Genomic DNA, 15,421 nt, shown 5'->3' with positions numbered 1-15,421 from the left:
TGAAAAGTATAAAAATACTATAATGACTAATCTACTACTAATACTAAATACAATCTAAGCGCTCATAATTATACTGCTAAAATCATAACTCATACTCATAACCCGTCCTATAGATCTGCCTCGCCACAATAGCCGTTAAAAAAAAACTTGAATTTGAAAAATACAATAATTTTCCATTGCTGTCACGGCTGATAAGATGCGTCCAAACCTAGAGATCGCCCTTAAGGGGCTACCCGAGGTTTTCATCGATTTTTGACAAGTTTTGAATCGGATCTCCTTTTTTTGTACTACAGATAAAATTATAAGACAAACGGTTATCGGTTCTTCAATCTTTGATCTCCGGTTTTGTCAACCGGATTTTGAAAAAAATGAATGCTTTTTTTTTATGAATTTTTTAAACATTGTCTAAAAAAACACTTTTTTCGTATCTAGTTTGCAGTGAAGGATCTTACATGTACGAAATCTACATATTTGGGTTCGTCTTTGAAGTCTCGGAAATCGTGTCCAAGGTTTTAATTTTAAACTACTTAACACAAAAGTTATGGCCAGTAAACCAGTTTTTTAGCCTAAAATTGTTCAACTTTGTTGCCAAATATCTCGAAGACAATGAACTTTAAAATAAATATGGGATACTATATTGCTTAAAGCCGTTGCTGTTAATATGATAAGCTACAAAAAACATTAGAAAACTAAGGGATTCAGATCGAAGGTCATTGGCGTGGGGGAGCCCCTTAACGGTGGCGCAACTGCTGCGCAGCAACGTCTTTTTCCATATCGCTGACTAGACGCCGACGCTAGTGTGGGATGGCACTTATACGCACTTTTATTAGTGGTAAGTGCACACGAACAGTTAACTAAATAGTCGTCGTGCGATTTATTAGGAACCGGTAAAGCAGTTGATTGACGAGCGAATGCGTCACTCTGAGTCAGCGCTCTGGTGACCTGTACGCGAACTTTGCCCCTGCAAATACGAAACCTTGATATTCCGGTCTGTGACGTCACGCGTCGGAAGTCACTGTCGCTGTTGATCGCTAAAATAACTGGCAATAATTGTGAAATCGTGAGCAGTATCACTATTTGAATTAAAAAGACCTTTGCGCTGATCCGCCTATCTATCTTGACCAATACGGTTATCATGGTTGCACTTAAATAGGTACGTGTTAGAATGACCGATGATAAAAGACATCCTACCGTCTCGCAGATTGCTGGTCCATCTTGTCAGATCTTCGAGACGTACAATCCAAATTTAAATCGATTGCTAATATTTTTTGCGTAGCGAATTAGAGCACGGCTCTAGTAAAAAAATACGGTGTGATATCATAGCTGGAAAATATTTCGTGATTCAGCGATTAGTCAACAGTCTGGTCACAGAACAGGCACAGAAAATCTACCTTTTCCTCACATATAATCTACCCTTTATACCCTTGTCCTATTACCCTGCAAAACGGGCTGAATCTTTAGTTTGCCTGTTTGTTTTGCTTCTATTTTTAAACAATTGCCAGTCATATTCTACCGTGGAACTCACTATGTAAATGACAATTCTTTTTGCAAAGGTCCGTTGATGGCCAGTCGAGAATGTTGCAGCACCTTTGACGTATCGTTTTTATTCAATATCATCTACTTACGCTGTTCAAGAATATTTGTTATTAATAACGATAAAAAATACCAATGAACGATACCGAATAACGTATAACGATTAAATTTAAACATCAAAATTAAAAGTAAACTGTAAGAAATCTTAAAGTAAACTTATAAATAAAAAATGCTCCCCTCAGGTCACTTTCATGCGTTATGGTGCCCAGAAGGCTGGCAGCGTTACCTACCTTTTTGGATGGCCAGGCATATCCTCTGGCCGAGGTAGCTGCCAGCCCTCCGGTCACCTGAGGTGTTTATAAGGCGCTGGGACATTTCCTTAAAAGAGGTTTTTGCGCAAGGCCACCGCGGTCCTTGAGTTGCTAAGCCAAACCGCGCAAATGTGTAGCCCTGGCTGTGGATAGTATATGTACGTTGCGTTTATTCTGCTCTGCGGTTATAGCCGCAACTCGGAGGTCGCCTGTAGCGCGCTGTTTTAAGATATTATAACAATTTCTCGACGGATTCTTGCGATACTGCCCGCACTTCAATATCCACTTTTATGATTGCCTACTCACAACGCGCTCATGACGGGGGCCCCTTTGTTTCCCATTAAGTTTTAAGTCATAATGTATTGTTTGTCATATTATCGTTAGTCATAAAGGTTTGTTTTATGGCAATCCTGAAAAGTTACGCGTTTCTGAGAAAACCAATTATGACTAACGAAAATTGGGACAAACAATACATTGTGAATGACTTAAAACTATTTGGGAAACAATAGAGACCCCGCTCATGACATGTATGATTTACCTAAAAGTTGATCATTATTCGCGCTTCCCTCTAAATCACTGAATTTCTCGAGGACGAATCGAGTCCCTTATTCTCAGTTGGTCATAAATTTTTAAACCCTACAATTGTATAAAGACAATTTCCACTTATTAAGGAGTTACTGACTTCTTGTCACGTCTTGAATGGGCCCTACGGAAGACCAGCGCTGGCTATATAGCTAGCATTATGCTGAGTTGGGTCCATTTCGTGATGCACACTTATTGTTCTCTTCTTTTCTTGCTGTTGTTGTCTGTCTGTACATGTTCGTACAGTCGCTATGAGATATATCGGAGCGCCCAAGGTGTTCACAATATCTGAACACGCACTCTAACGCCCTGACAATAGAGGCGTGCTCAGATATTTGTGAGCACCTTGGCCGCTCCGATATATCTGATGGCGACTGTACATGTTTTGTGATCGTCACGAATAAAAGTCTTTTATCTTATCTTATCTTGATTCCAGTGACGCAAGATGCAGACGAGGAGACTAAACAAGCGATGCCGACGGACGGAAGCGGCAACCTGCTCATGGACTGTCCACACGCCACCATCTACCTGCGCTTCCCCACCGAGAGGGACCTCAAGGTGAACTACACGAACTGTAGGGGGTTTCTTTTTTCGATGTGGCGCGCGCACAGCTCTTGTGAGCAAGGACCTCGCTAAGGATACGGGCGAGCCTTGCTCATATGCATATCTGTGGCCAGTTTTCCCTTAGTCGCCTTACACGACACCCACGGGACGAGATGGGGTGGTGCAGTGGTGCTATTCTTTTCTGATGCCGGCATCATACGTCACTAGGGGGTTAATGGCCCACAGGCACAGAACAAATAATAGTACTAGGTACAGAAGACTCACTCTCTAATAAAACGCGTCTGTTACGATCAGGACAGATATGGCCGCTAGGTGGCGACAGCGCCACGCGCGGCGTATGGCTAGCCACCAAAGTTGGTGTGGAACGGATGTACTTTTAGCTACCTGTAGCAAAGCGACAAAATTGCGGAGTGAGCCACAGGCTATAAATTTGTTTACCACTGACTTTTGTTTTACCCTCACGGAATAGGGTATTTGACATTTTTTTATGAATGGTATCAATCGATCAGGTTTGTTTTGAGGATCAAATGTCTGTATGGGACCCATTGTCTTAAAGCAATACAAAAGTCACAAATGATGGTCAAAGTCTGGCACCCGCACTTTACTGACGAAACGCTTCGAACTAAATGGCAATACATCGTGACGTCACCATGTAACGTTAGAGGCCGTGTCGATGTATGGAAAACAAGGAAATTGCGATTTTGTCGGTGAAATATTGCGTTTATGTATATTGTTGGTATACAATATTTTTTGAAATAAAATGTAAGGAATCGAATGGTACCATTATTATTTTTCCTATTTAGAAGGGTTAAAAAAATGTTTTTGTAACAGGTCTAGTATATTTTTATTATTCCCGTATATTTTTTAAGTTTCCAATTTATTGTGATAAATTGCTCATTTTCTATCTATTTAACTAGATTTAGTTATAAAATTCAACATGTGTCAACAACCCTATTCCTCGCCTCTCTATTATTGCCACAATAACAATATTATGAGATCCCTAGCTGCTTACATATTAAATGTCATTGTGACCAGGTACAGAGTGGCATAGAAATCAAATTCCTTGGCATACCATAGACTACTTACTTTACGGAATATATGCTAATTGAAAAATCATTTCATTTTGTTGAAATAGTAAAAGTTGGCATCAACAAAATGAACAAAGAAAAATACAAAGTTTCATGGTTAAATTGCCATAGAAAGAATTAAAACAATACTATTCTTATATTACAGGGATGGCGATACATGGTAAAATTAGCTGCTCACAACAACGGAGCTCAAATACACCATCAACAGTTGACCAAAGAGGACGTTCCGGCCATTGTGGACAAGTGCCTAAGCTTCATATATGCGCATGGTTAGTATTTATAGATGGTTAAGCAAATCTTGTCAGTAGAAAAAGGCGCGAAATTCAATTTTTATATCAGACGATAACCCTTCGCGCCTACATTTTTCAAGTTGCCGCCTTTTTCTACTGACAAGATTAGCTTGACCAATTTTAGTTATGAACGAACGCTCAAATTAGCGGCCTACTTTTATGAAACGGCAAAACAATATGTACTCATACATTAGACTAGACTAGCGTAATAAATATATGATCTTTATATACATATGTATATGAGTTTTTATGACTATACTAAATGATAGAAATTACAGAAACATTTTTGGTTATGTTTTTTTAGTGCGTTTCCGTTTTGATTTCATGACCGCTCTGATAAATAATTTATCTGTACACCATATTGTGTCCAACTCAGTAAGAAATAAACACGGCTCCTGCTGGTATCCTATCCACTGTATAATTTTAAACAAAATTTTGCACACTATTTAAATACACTTCTGTAGCAGTTTCAACACCTTTAAATTTTCCATAAAATATTGAATTCCTACCACATGATCCTATATTGTCAGTGGGGAGACACTCCTTACTTCGGTCGAACTCGGCTCCGTTCGGCTCAGCATTGCTCCGAGCAATTATTAGGGTTGGCACCACTTGACTTCCTTGTGCGTGCACGACCACAGATAAGATGATCACTTGAATTTTTGTCAATCCTTCATAGCCAAAAAGAGAGTGTTATATATTAGAAAGGGATGGTATGATTCGACCCTGAATCGCTGTCAAACTTCGGGTTTGTAGGAAGTGTCCTTTCTGTAAGGTAGTACCACAGAATAAATAATAGTACTAGGTACAGAAGACTCACTCTCTAAGAGTGACATTCCATTTCCAACTGCAGCTGCAATACTGTTCATTTTAGTATAGAAATTGACAATGACAGCGACGCGTTTCCATAGTAAAATGAACAGTATTGCAGCTGCAGTTGAAAATGGAATGTCACTCTAACAAAACGCGTCTGCTACGATCAGCACAGATATGACCGCTAGGTGGCGACAGCGCCACGCGCGGCTTATGGCTTTCCTCAAAATTGGTGTGGAACGGATGTACTTTTAACTACCTGTAGCAAAGCGACGAAATCGCGGAGTGAGCCACGCCTGGTACTACTATTATTTCTTCTGTGATATTGTTTGGTAAATAACATGGCAATTTGTCAACAGGAAGTCTTTCCGAAGGCATATACCGCCGCGCAGGCAGCAACGTGGTACTATCCGAGCTGCTGGCGCGGTTCCGCAGGGACGCGTGGTCGGTCCAGTTGAGCCCTGGCACGCATTCCGAGCACGATGTGGCTGGGGTGCTGAAGAGGTTCTTCAGAGATCTGCCCGAGCCGCTCATGTCGCAGGCTAAGAGAGAAGCCATGCTGGCTGCGTTAGGTAAATATAATAATAAATAAATATTATAGGACATTCTTATAGAAATACTTAAATACATAGAAAACAACCATACAAATTAAAAAAATATTCATACAAAAATGTGACGATCTGGAAAGGAAATCTTGGGACACATTTTTTCATGTATGAGGCGTGAATGTACAAATGGGACATTATCTAGTAAAAAGGGACCGTCGTGCGGCATTGTATTTATATCGGAACAACGTTAATAATGGCGTAAGCGCCATCGACAATAAGGTCCCATTTCATAGATAATGACACAAATGATTCTGAGTAAAATGAGCCCAAGAAGTCAATATTTTGAAGACATGAATGAAATGTACATTTTTTTTTTCGAAAACGCTCAGATACGATCGTATCTGCGAAAATACGCTGGAAATCAATTAGGCACTACATATGTAAAAATTGAAAACTTGCCGTATTGATAAATTGACTGTTTTCAGATCAAGACGATCCGGCGGCCCGCAACGCCATCTATCGCCGAGTGATGTCATCTCTTCCTCTGGTGGCGCGTAACACGGCGCGCAAGTTGTTCGCGCACTTGCACTTCCTGCACAGTATGGCGCACGCTAATAAAATGAGCGCGGAAAATCTTGCGTCTGTGTGGGCGCCTACTTTAATGCCTGCTGCTTTAGTAAGTACAAACTAGAGATGCAACGGATAGTTGTTTGGTCCGGATACCGGATATTCGGCTTGACCATCGGCCTAATATTCGGTATCCGGCCGCCGAATATTCGGCCGGCGGAACTATACCTACATTTCGGTTTTACAGGTGCGCACTGTGCATGTTATGACCTGTTTCGTGGTGAACGTTAGCGCGGACTCATTTATAGGTTAGAAATGAGTGCGCGTGCAAGTGGAATGTTTAAATTGTTTTAAAACAATAAACGAGTAGGATTATGACCGTGACTGTCTCTTACTCCAATTTTGTTTACTTATTCCGAAATCGAGCAATGCTACTATCCGGTATCTGGCCGGATAGTAGGCCACTATTCGGTATACTAGCCGGATAGGACGGATACCGGATAGTATCCGAATATCCGGTGCATCTCTAGTACAAACAGTCAAACATGCGCGGAAATATTAATATAGTTCGTGATGATAAGAGCCCAGAATTATCATGGCAATTTAGAGAGCTGTCATGGGGAGTTTACTTATCGACTGCCTGACTTCCAATATACGTAAAAGAATGGCAAATAGTTATCCATTAATGTACGTACATTGGAAATTTAATAAGAGAGAACCCACTAAGTATCACAGTTTATAATTAAGTGCCACTAAAATCCTAACATTCATTATACTGTGAGTGTGAATGGACTATCATAAAGATGCCGTTGTGTTTATTTTATGAATACCTAATTTTTTTTTTCTTACAGACAAGCAATACCCTGAACACATCCTGGTATTCCAAAGAGGTCTACGTAGTCCGCGACCTAATAGCCAACTACGAGGCCGTATGGGAGCCGACCGAGGCCGAAAAGCGTCGAGAGGGGGCCGTGCGACGAGTACTGATGAGAGTGCTTAGTAATAGAGCGCCTTCTGCGCCGAAGGCGGCTGGTGATTTGAAGGCGTGGATCTATGTGAAGGATCGCACGACGTGCTATCAGGTCTCGGTGAGTACCTGGTTGTGTAGGGGCCGAACGAGGACGAAAATAGGCGAAAGGGTACGACGAGTGCTTATCAGAATGATTAGGAAGAATATGGTCAAATCGTCGAGTCTCTCCTGACGGGTCGACCCTCAAACTAACTCGTCCATCTAAGTATTGCTCACATTCTAGCACCTACGATAGTCCTATTTTTATTTTTTTTAAATCCACTGCAACTTTTTTTATCTACGTATTTTAAAGGAGCCTTTATCAAATGAGACATGTCGGCTCCGTTGGGCCTCTACATCATCTCTACACTACATAAGTTGCAATAAGTGCTACTATTAGAATACTGCTACTTAAATAGTTTTGTAGCTATCAACTAGGTACTCCTTTTTATAGAAAAGTGTTACAGATATGAACAGCTTACAGCATAATATATAATAACAAATACCTTCTCCCACAGCTAACGCCGAGCACAACAAGCGCCGATATATGCGTCCAACTCTCTGAGAAAGCCAACATGGACTCCCATCTCCTCATGCTAGAAGAAGTGATATGCAACGAGTCCATGAAGCGAGTGGTGCATATCGACGAGGTGGTGCTGGACGTGGTGCTGCGCTGGGGGTACTGGGACGAGGAAGACAGGAAGGACAACTATCTGCTGGTCAGAGAGAATAAGGTGGGTTCCAACCCCCATCACGCCATGTTTGTAGGTGTACTGGGACGAAGATGATAGGAGGGACAACTATCTGCTGGTCAGAGAGAATAAGGTGGGTTCAACCCCCATCACCTCATGTTTATGGGGGTACTGGGACGAGGAGGATAGGAAGGACAACTATCTGCTGGTCAGAGAGAATAAGGTGGGTTCCAACCCCCATCACCCCATGTTTGTAGGGGTACTGGGACGAGGATGATAGGAGGGACAACTATCTGCTGGTCAGAGAGAATAAGGTGGGTTCCAAACCCCATCACCCCATGTTTGTAGGGGTACTGGGACGAAGATGATAGGAAGGACAACTATCTGCTGGTCAGAGAGAATAAGGTGGGTTCCAACCCCCATCACCCCATGTTTGTAGGGGTACTGGGACGAGGATGATAGGAAGGACAACTATCTGCTGGTCAGAGAGAATAAGGTGGGGTCCATCCCTACGAAGCAATCACACGAAAAATGTAGATACGCAAGATGGCGTCCAATTTTCAAATTGACTTCCACATCATCATAAAGGCGTGTCTCCATATTGCGCGGCAAACTATCGAGCATTGACTCGCGAGGCAGCCCCGCGCAATGGATACCGGGTTGGTTCGCGAGCCAACGCGATCTGCCAACCCGGTATCCATTGCGCGCGCCAATGTTCGATAGTTTGCCGCGCAATATGGACACACGCCGTATCATAAGAGCTTTGCTCTTGTAGGTGGAGTAATCGTCAATCATTTCTTTCTTGTGCCAGTCTTTTAATTTCCTCATACGGGGCATTCTTTTTATTTGGCTGAGATAAGTTATTCTAGGTCTCCCTTCTTCTCCTGTCTTTTCAATCCTGCCTTCCAGGATGTTTAGGAAAAAGTTGCCATGCCGTATAAGGTGTCCTAACATTATGCCTCTCCTACTTCTTATTGCGTTTAACAAGCATCGCTTTTCTCCTATCATACTCAGGACCTCTTCATTCGTCTTCCTTTCAGTCCAGCTAATCCTCTCCATCCTCCGCCAACACCACATTTCGAAAGTCTCCAACCTCTTTCTATATTTTTGTCTCAGTGTCCATGTCTCACTCGCATACAATGCAATGCTCCAGATAAACACCTTTATCAATCGTTTTTAGGGTTCCGTACCCAGAGGGTAAAACGGGACCCTATTACTAACGGCCTAATTCGAACTTTAAGATACGTCAATTAATAGATCTAGAAACGATATGGATTAGATATGTCAGTGTCAAATATGACGTTTCTTCAATCAAAAACGTCACTTTTGACACAGACACATCTAATCCATATCGTTTCTAGATCTATTAACTAACGTATCTTAAAGTTCGAATAGGGCAGTAAGACTCCGCTGTCCGTCCGTCCGTCTGTCGCCAGGCTGTATCTTGTGATCTGTGATAGACTGAATAAAATAAAGATTTAAGTGGGGCTCCCATACAACGAACGTGATTTTTGACCGAAGTTAAGCAACGTCGGGCGGGGTCAGTACTTGGATGGGTGACCATTTTTATAGATAATGGTACGGAACCCTTCGTGTGCGAGTCCGACTCGCACTTGGTCGGTTTTTTTAATGCGTGCTTCTAATGTATCCATTTTGAACTTTTGAATATGTTGAAACAGATCCTCCACGAGATGGAGGCTCTCAGGAGCGCGGGGCTGGTGTGCGCCGAGCTGCGGTTCGCCAGCGAGGCCACCAAGACCTTCAAACTCCACATGTTCGAGTTCCAGAACGGCAAGCTCTGCTACTTCAAGGACAAACAGGTATGTTTCATCACAGAATAAATAATAGTACTAAGTACAGAAAACTCACTCTCTATCTATAGAGAAAAACGCGTCTACGATCAACACAGATATGGCCGCTAGGTGGCGACAGCGCCACGCGTGGCTTATGGCTATCCACTAAAATTGGGGCCGAACGGATGTACTTTTAGCTACCTGTAGCAAAGCGACGAAATCGCGGAGTGAGCCACGCCTGGTTTCATCAACTAGCAACCCGCCCCGGCTTCGCACGGTTCACCAAATTATACACCTAAACCTTTCGACTTTCAACGACCGGCCTGGCCTAGTGGGTAGTGCCTGTGAAGCCGATGGTCCTGGGTTCGAATCCCGGTAAGGGCATTTATTTGTGTGATGACCTGATTACACAGATATTTGTGTGTGTGTATACATCAAAATACAGTGGAACCTGGATAATTGCAATCTCAAGGGACCGGCCAGTTTTTGTCAATTAACCAGGTTTTTCATTTAAGAAGGTCGTGTCAATTAACGAGGTTCAAAAAATCGTTGTGTCAATTATAGAGGTTTTCATTAATAGAGGTTGCGTTCTGACAAATTTCTTTTATGGAGGTGCAAATAACCCTTTAAACTAGATTTACACGCTTACGTTCTGGGTTTCTGGTCTATATATTGCTTCTGTCTATACTTGCACTTTTACACTACATTAATTACCACTTTATTTTCTTTTCATTTGGGTTTAAATAAATTCCCTTGAATTGTAGAAGAAAGTTTTATTAGAATGTAAAAAGCATACTTTGTTTTTTATTGATCAAAACTATTTCACCTTACTACAGGCTGTGATAGATACCCAATAAATAAATTGAATTTTGGATGGAGATATAAATAAAATGATCATTGCTATTAAAATATTGTTTCTGCTGTTTACAACTACATTATTTCAATTACAGAGGTAATAAGTAAGACTCGTTTCAATAATAGAGGTAAAAACAAGAGCAAAAATAACGGATTTTTAGCACAGTGTCAATTATAGAGGTCTTAAGTTGCGATGTGGTCAATTACAGAGGCAAAATTACGAAAAGCACTAAAATCTAAATTGCAATTATAGAGGTTCCAAAATTTCAATTATAGAGGCCTTTTGGTCTCAAGGGACCGGGACCGGACTTTTGGTTGCAATTATTGAGGTTTTCCATTTATCCAGGTGCCAATTAACCAGGTTTCACTGTACTAATTTGACATATTTTGCAGGGTTCGCACAAGATTGACGAGTGGCACATAAAAGATATCCTGTGGTATGTGGGGCACGAGCCGAAAAGGAACCCCCAGTCGCGCTGGGCCATCACCTTCGTGCCGCGCAACAAGCAAAAAAGGTACCATACATTTTAAATTATTTCCTATATGCTTTCAGGACATATAAGTACAGCTCCATCTTCAACTGCCAACCCCTTTTTCTTAAAAATTTCCACATCTTGTAGAGATGTAGTGCATAATTATTTTCCATCGTATTTTCTCGGAAACGTTCGTATGTCGTGCTACTTCAGTCTTTCTCAGTACTTTTTGTACAGAGATTTACTGCCATATATCGTCACACGTCTAAAACTCAAAATGAAAACGTTTAAAATTATCAAAATTATGTATATATATGGAGAAATGATTCTATTATTTTTATATAATGTTGACCCATGTTCATTCACTGATATCCATGTGTTAAAATTGTTAAATATGAAATGGTATCGTCACGCCATCTAGCCGAGCATAGGCCAAAGGTGTGTGCGCCTTCTATCCTAGAATGACTTTTTCTTGATTTCCGAGGCACGTCTTTTCTTTAGATTTTGTTCATCTTATACGAAGTAAACGGTGGAATCGTCATTCAGCGGTGTTTGACATCACTACGATAACCGGCGAGGTCACATCACTAGAGGTGGTCGTCCATCTCAGATTGGTTTTGCGCGAGAAGCGTCGTCACATAGTTATTTCAGATCTATACTCTCATATTTGTGATTCCCTAATAAATATTGTTATAAAGTGGTGCTCTGGTGTTTTTACTCTTACAGAAGTTACATATGTGTTTGCTAATACTAAATGTATTTATAGAAGCAAGGACCGGCCGTGGTTCGGGTGCACTATAGCCGGCGCTGTCACAGAGGAACAACTCAAGTGGACAGCCGCGATGACCTTCGCCGAGCACACAAACATACTGCCGACTCCCCGTCTCGTCATCACGTAACACACACACACACGTCAGGCTGCCTTCTATACTGCAAAACGTAATTCAACACCAAAAGTAAGAACATGTTGCCACTTTTTACTAGAGTGTCTTTGTATTTATGTAAAAATAAGTAATTATAAGTATTTTTTGAAATCGTAGGAGTAAAATTACTAATAAATAAATTATTTTAGCGTGATTATTTATAAAAAGGATTTTACTATTTTACAAACAAATGATTGCAGTGGCAACATTGTCTTACTTTTTTTGGTCTTGAATTACGTTTTGCAGTTTAGATCAGACGTGAAATAAAGGATAAAAAGCGTGTCATAGGTAATCGTGTTAGGTACGGAGCTTGACCGGCTTTTTTAAGCAGGCAGGACCTCCAAAATGCCCCTACCCTTGCCTTGAATTCACGCATGAATTTCGAAAAAAGTGAGAGACAAGCGGATCCCTCCACGATGCCACGGATTTTGTGCGCGAATTGTAAGTGTCAGACCGGCGCGACACATCTGCGCGAGTCCATACTTGAAGTCGCGCCAGATGTATGGAGTCGCGCGAGAACGGAACTCATGCTAGTAGGTCAGTTCGGATAACATTTAAGATATTCCAAGTCAAAAGATTTAAGATCATAATGAACGTGTCTTAATATAAAGGCACAATTTTATAATGCGAATCACACGGGCTATCTCACAAAATAAATATAAGAGTGCATTGACCGTGCTTCCCTATATTAACCCTTTACCAGGCTAAGGGATATATATTTCCCACATACGGCACTTCAAACATGTGTTCTATTTTAGATGAGTAAGACTGACATTCGATTGTCATTTCTGAAATGTCAGCCTGCTAAAGGGTTAACGCGAAGAGATGTTTTAAAAACGACATATCATAAAAAAATTATGAGAACCCATTTGAATGCTCTCGAATATTTCGAAATTGGGAACGATTAAAAAAATAAATAACTCGAAAGTCTGAATCGGTGCTAACATGCCAGCTGTCATGAAAATCAAATTAAGGATAACACATTTTATATCGACAATAATATTGTATTTTGTATTGTAATCGATAAACTAAATATTATTATGTATATTGATTTTTTTTTCTTATGAAGTTATGAAATACCTTTAAGTACCTACATATAGGTAAATAATTTTGTCAATCACGAACTTAGTTTTAGTGGGAAAATGAATTTATAAGCAATTTTGTAGAATAATATTTTTAAATTATGTAAAGAGTGAAAACAACACTTATTTTAAGTATTGGTATGAAGGTGGCCACTGACGAGCCTTCCAACAGTCCAAATAGCGTGGCTGCAATCCAAAATCGGTCCGTAAATGTCAAAAACGTACAATGTTTAATATTAGGATGCCGTCCATTTGGATGAATCCATTGTAACGGCATCCATTTGGAAGGCTCGTCAGTGGCCTGCTTGAGAGTTGAAATGTATGGAATTATTTCAAAAATGTTTCATACTTTTTTTACAAGTTGACACAATAACACACGTATACGTACAAGGACTAAAGCTGATTTTTGTTGATCTGCAAGTGTATAACATGCTATGTTGGCAGCCATTTTGATAGCCTAGACTGTGCAAGTTTGAAGTTTAAAATAACACTTGCACAGTCTGGGCTGTCAAAATCGTTGCCAACTTAGCTTGATCTAACTCTATTATATAAATGAATGAATTAAAATATATTCAAGTAGATATGTAAGATATTTAGAGTAAGGCGAAAAACTACCAAATTGATTTGATACAGTATCATAATGTCAAATAGATAAAAGACAATAAAACTGTAAATAACTGTAAATTTTATAATATATTTATACTCGTATTACTGTGAGATGGTAAAGTTCGCTCGATAGAAAAATATTCAAAATGTATTCTCAAAAAAATATTCAAGATATAGTCTTTAGACAGAGGGTTTAAATATACACGTTTAACTAGTTATTTATACTTTGCGTTGCACCATCCCACTAACCCGGGTTTAACCGGTTAAACCGTAAACGGTAACTGTTTTGGATGGAGTTGACCCAGTGTCAAATTCTACTGGTAACCATAGTGACTCCAGGTTTGATTGGTTAACCCCGGGTTTGTGGTGGCCCTTAGAGTTTTTCTACAAAATAATTGAGATGACATGCCATATTTTTAAATATTGAATATGGCAGTTAAAAATAGAGCTCAAAAATATTATTTAAAATAATTTTTAATCTTGGTCAACTTCTAAAGTCGAAATACAAAATGTTCTCTATTGAAATATTATTTAAAATATATTTATATGTAGCTATACATATACAAACTTCCAAGCAAAAGTACGTATTTAAACTATTTAAGACACATTTTTACTGGTTTCATAATGAACAGGTACAGTCAACAACAGAGCTATGAATACAGGCAAAGTGTCAAAAATATGTATACAATACTTTATTGCCTGTACATTAAGGTCGTGTATACATATTTTTGGCACTTTGCCTGTATTCATAGCTCTGTTGTTGACTGTACAGACAAAGGATTTAATTTCGGTACCATTACGTACCTTGTCACAGTGACTATCAATTTTAAATTCGCTGGGCCCTCATATTATTGTGACTGTGAGATGTTACAGTCGCCATCAGATATATCGGAGCGCCTAAGGCGCTCCCAAATATCTGAACACGCCTCTATTGTAAGGGCGTTAGAGTGCGTGTTCAGATATTGTGAACACCTTGGCCGCTCCGATATACCTGATGGCGACTGTACAAAATTAAATAGTACTGAAATATAGTACGAGGAAAAAGATGATGGACAATCATCAAATTAAACGAAAATACTGAACTTTTAGTTCTACAAATGTGTCAAGGTGCACCCACGCCGGATTAATATAATGATTAAACCCTTTACTAGGCTAAGGGATACATATTTCCCACATACGGCACTTCAATCATGTGGAGTAAGACGGAGATTCGATTATCATTTTGAAATGTCAGCCTAGTAAAGGCACTGAATAAATGTGACGTCCCACGGGTAAAGGTACCTTATGGCGGTTGGCGCTTACGCTATTTATTAACGCCGCTCCAATATTATTGCGGCGCTATGTGACGTAGGTGCCAGCCGCCATAAGGTACCTTTTACCGTAGAACGTCACAAATAATAGAACTAGGTACAGAATACTCACTCTCTAACAAAACGCGTCTGTTACGATCAGCCGGCCTAGCCAAGGTTACAATCGCTATCGCTTCGACAACGAAAAGCATTGTCTCTCTATCACTCTTCTATATTAGCGCGACAGTGACAGTTGCATTTCGATCGCTACGGAGCGTAAGCGATTGGCATCTTGGCTACGCGGCCAGGACAGATATGGCCGTTAGGTGGCGATAGCGCCACGCGTGGCTTATGGTTAGCCACCGAAATTGGTGTAGAACGGATGTACTTCCAGTTACCTGTA

General features: G+C 40.4%; 1 protein-coding gene across 1 annotated transcript in view; it reads left to right on the top strand.

The window, feature by feature from the left end:
• LOC134678531 (arf-GAP with Rho-GAP domain, ANK repeat and PH domain-containing protein 2) overlaps window positions 1-12,065 on the top strand; it is a 42,100-nt gene extending 30,035 nt beyond the window's left edge. The window contains exons 4-12 of the mRNA XM_063537107.1: window positions 2,863-2,984; window positions 4,224-4,347; window positions 5,541-5,753; window positions 6,215-6,405; window positions 7,148-7,384; window positions 7,824-8,039; window positions 9,677-9,817; window positions 11,039-11,160; window positions 11,885-12,065. Coding sequence (XP_063393177.1) covers window positions 2,863-2,984; window positions 4,224-4,347; window positions 5,541-5,753; window positions 6,215-6,405; window positions 7,148-7,384; window positions 7,824-8,039; window positions 9,677-9,817; window positions 11,039-11,160; window positions 11,885-12,017 — 1,499 coding nt within the window. The 3' untranslated portion in view covers window positions 12,018-12,065. The remainder of the gene's footprint in view (window positions 1-2,862; window positions 2,985-4,223; window positions 4,348-5,540; window positions 5,754-6,214; window positions 6,406-7,147; window positions 7,385-7,823; window positions 8,040-9,676; window positions 9,818-11,038; window positions 11,161-11,884) is intronic.
• Window positions 12,066-15,421: the final 3,356 nt, after the last annotated feature.

Source organism: Cydia fagiglandana, chromosome Z (assembly GCF_963556715.1).
Source record: "Cydia fagiglandana chromosome Z, ilCydFagi1.1, whole genome shotgun sequence".
NCBI lineage: Eukaryota > Metazoa > Arthropoda > Insecta > Lepidoptera > Tortricidae > Cydia > Cydia fagiglandana.
This window is presented reverse-complemented; position numbering and strand designations above follow the sequence as displayed.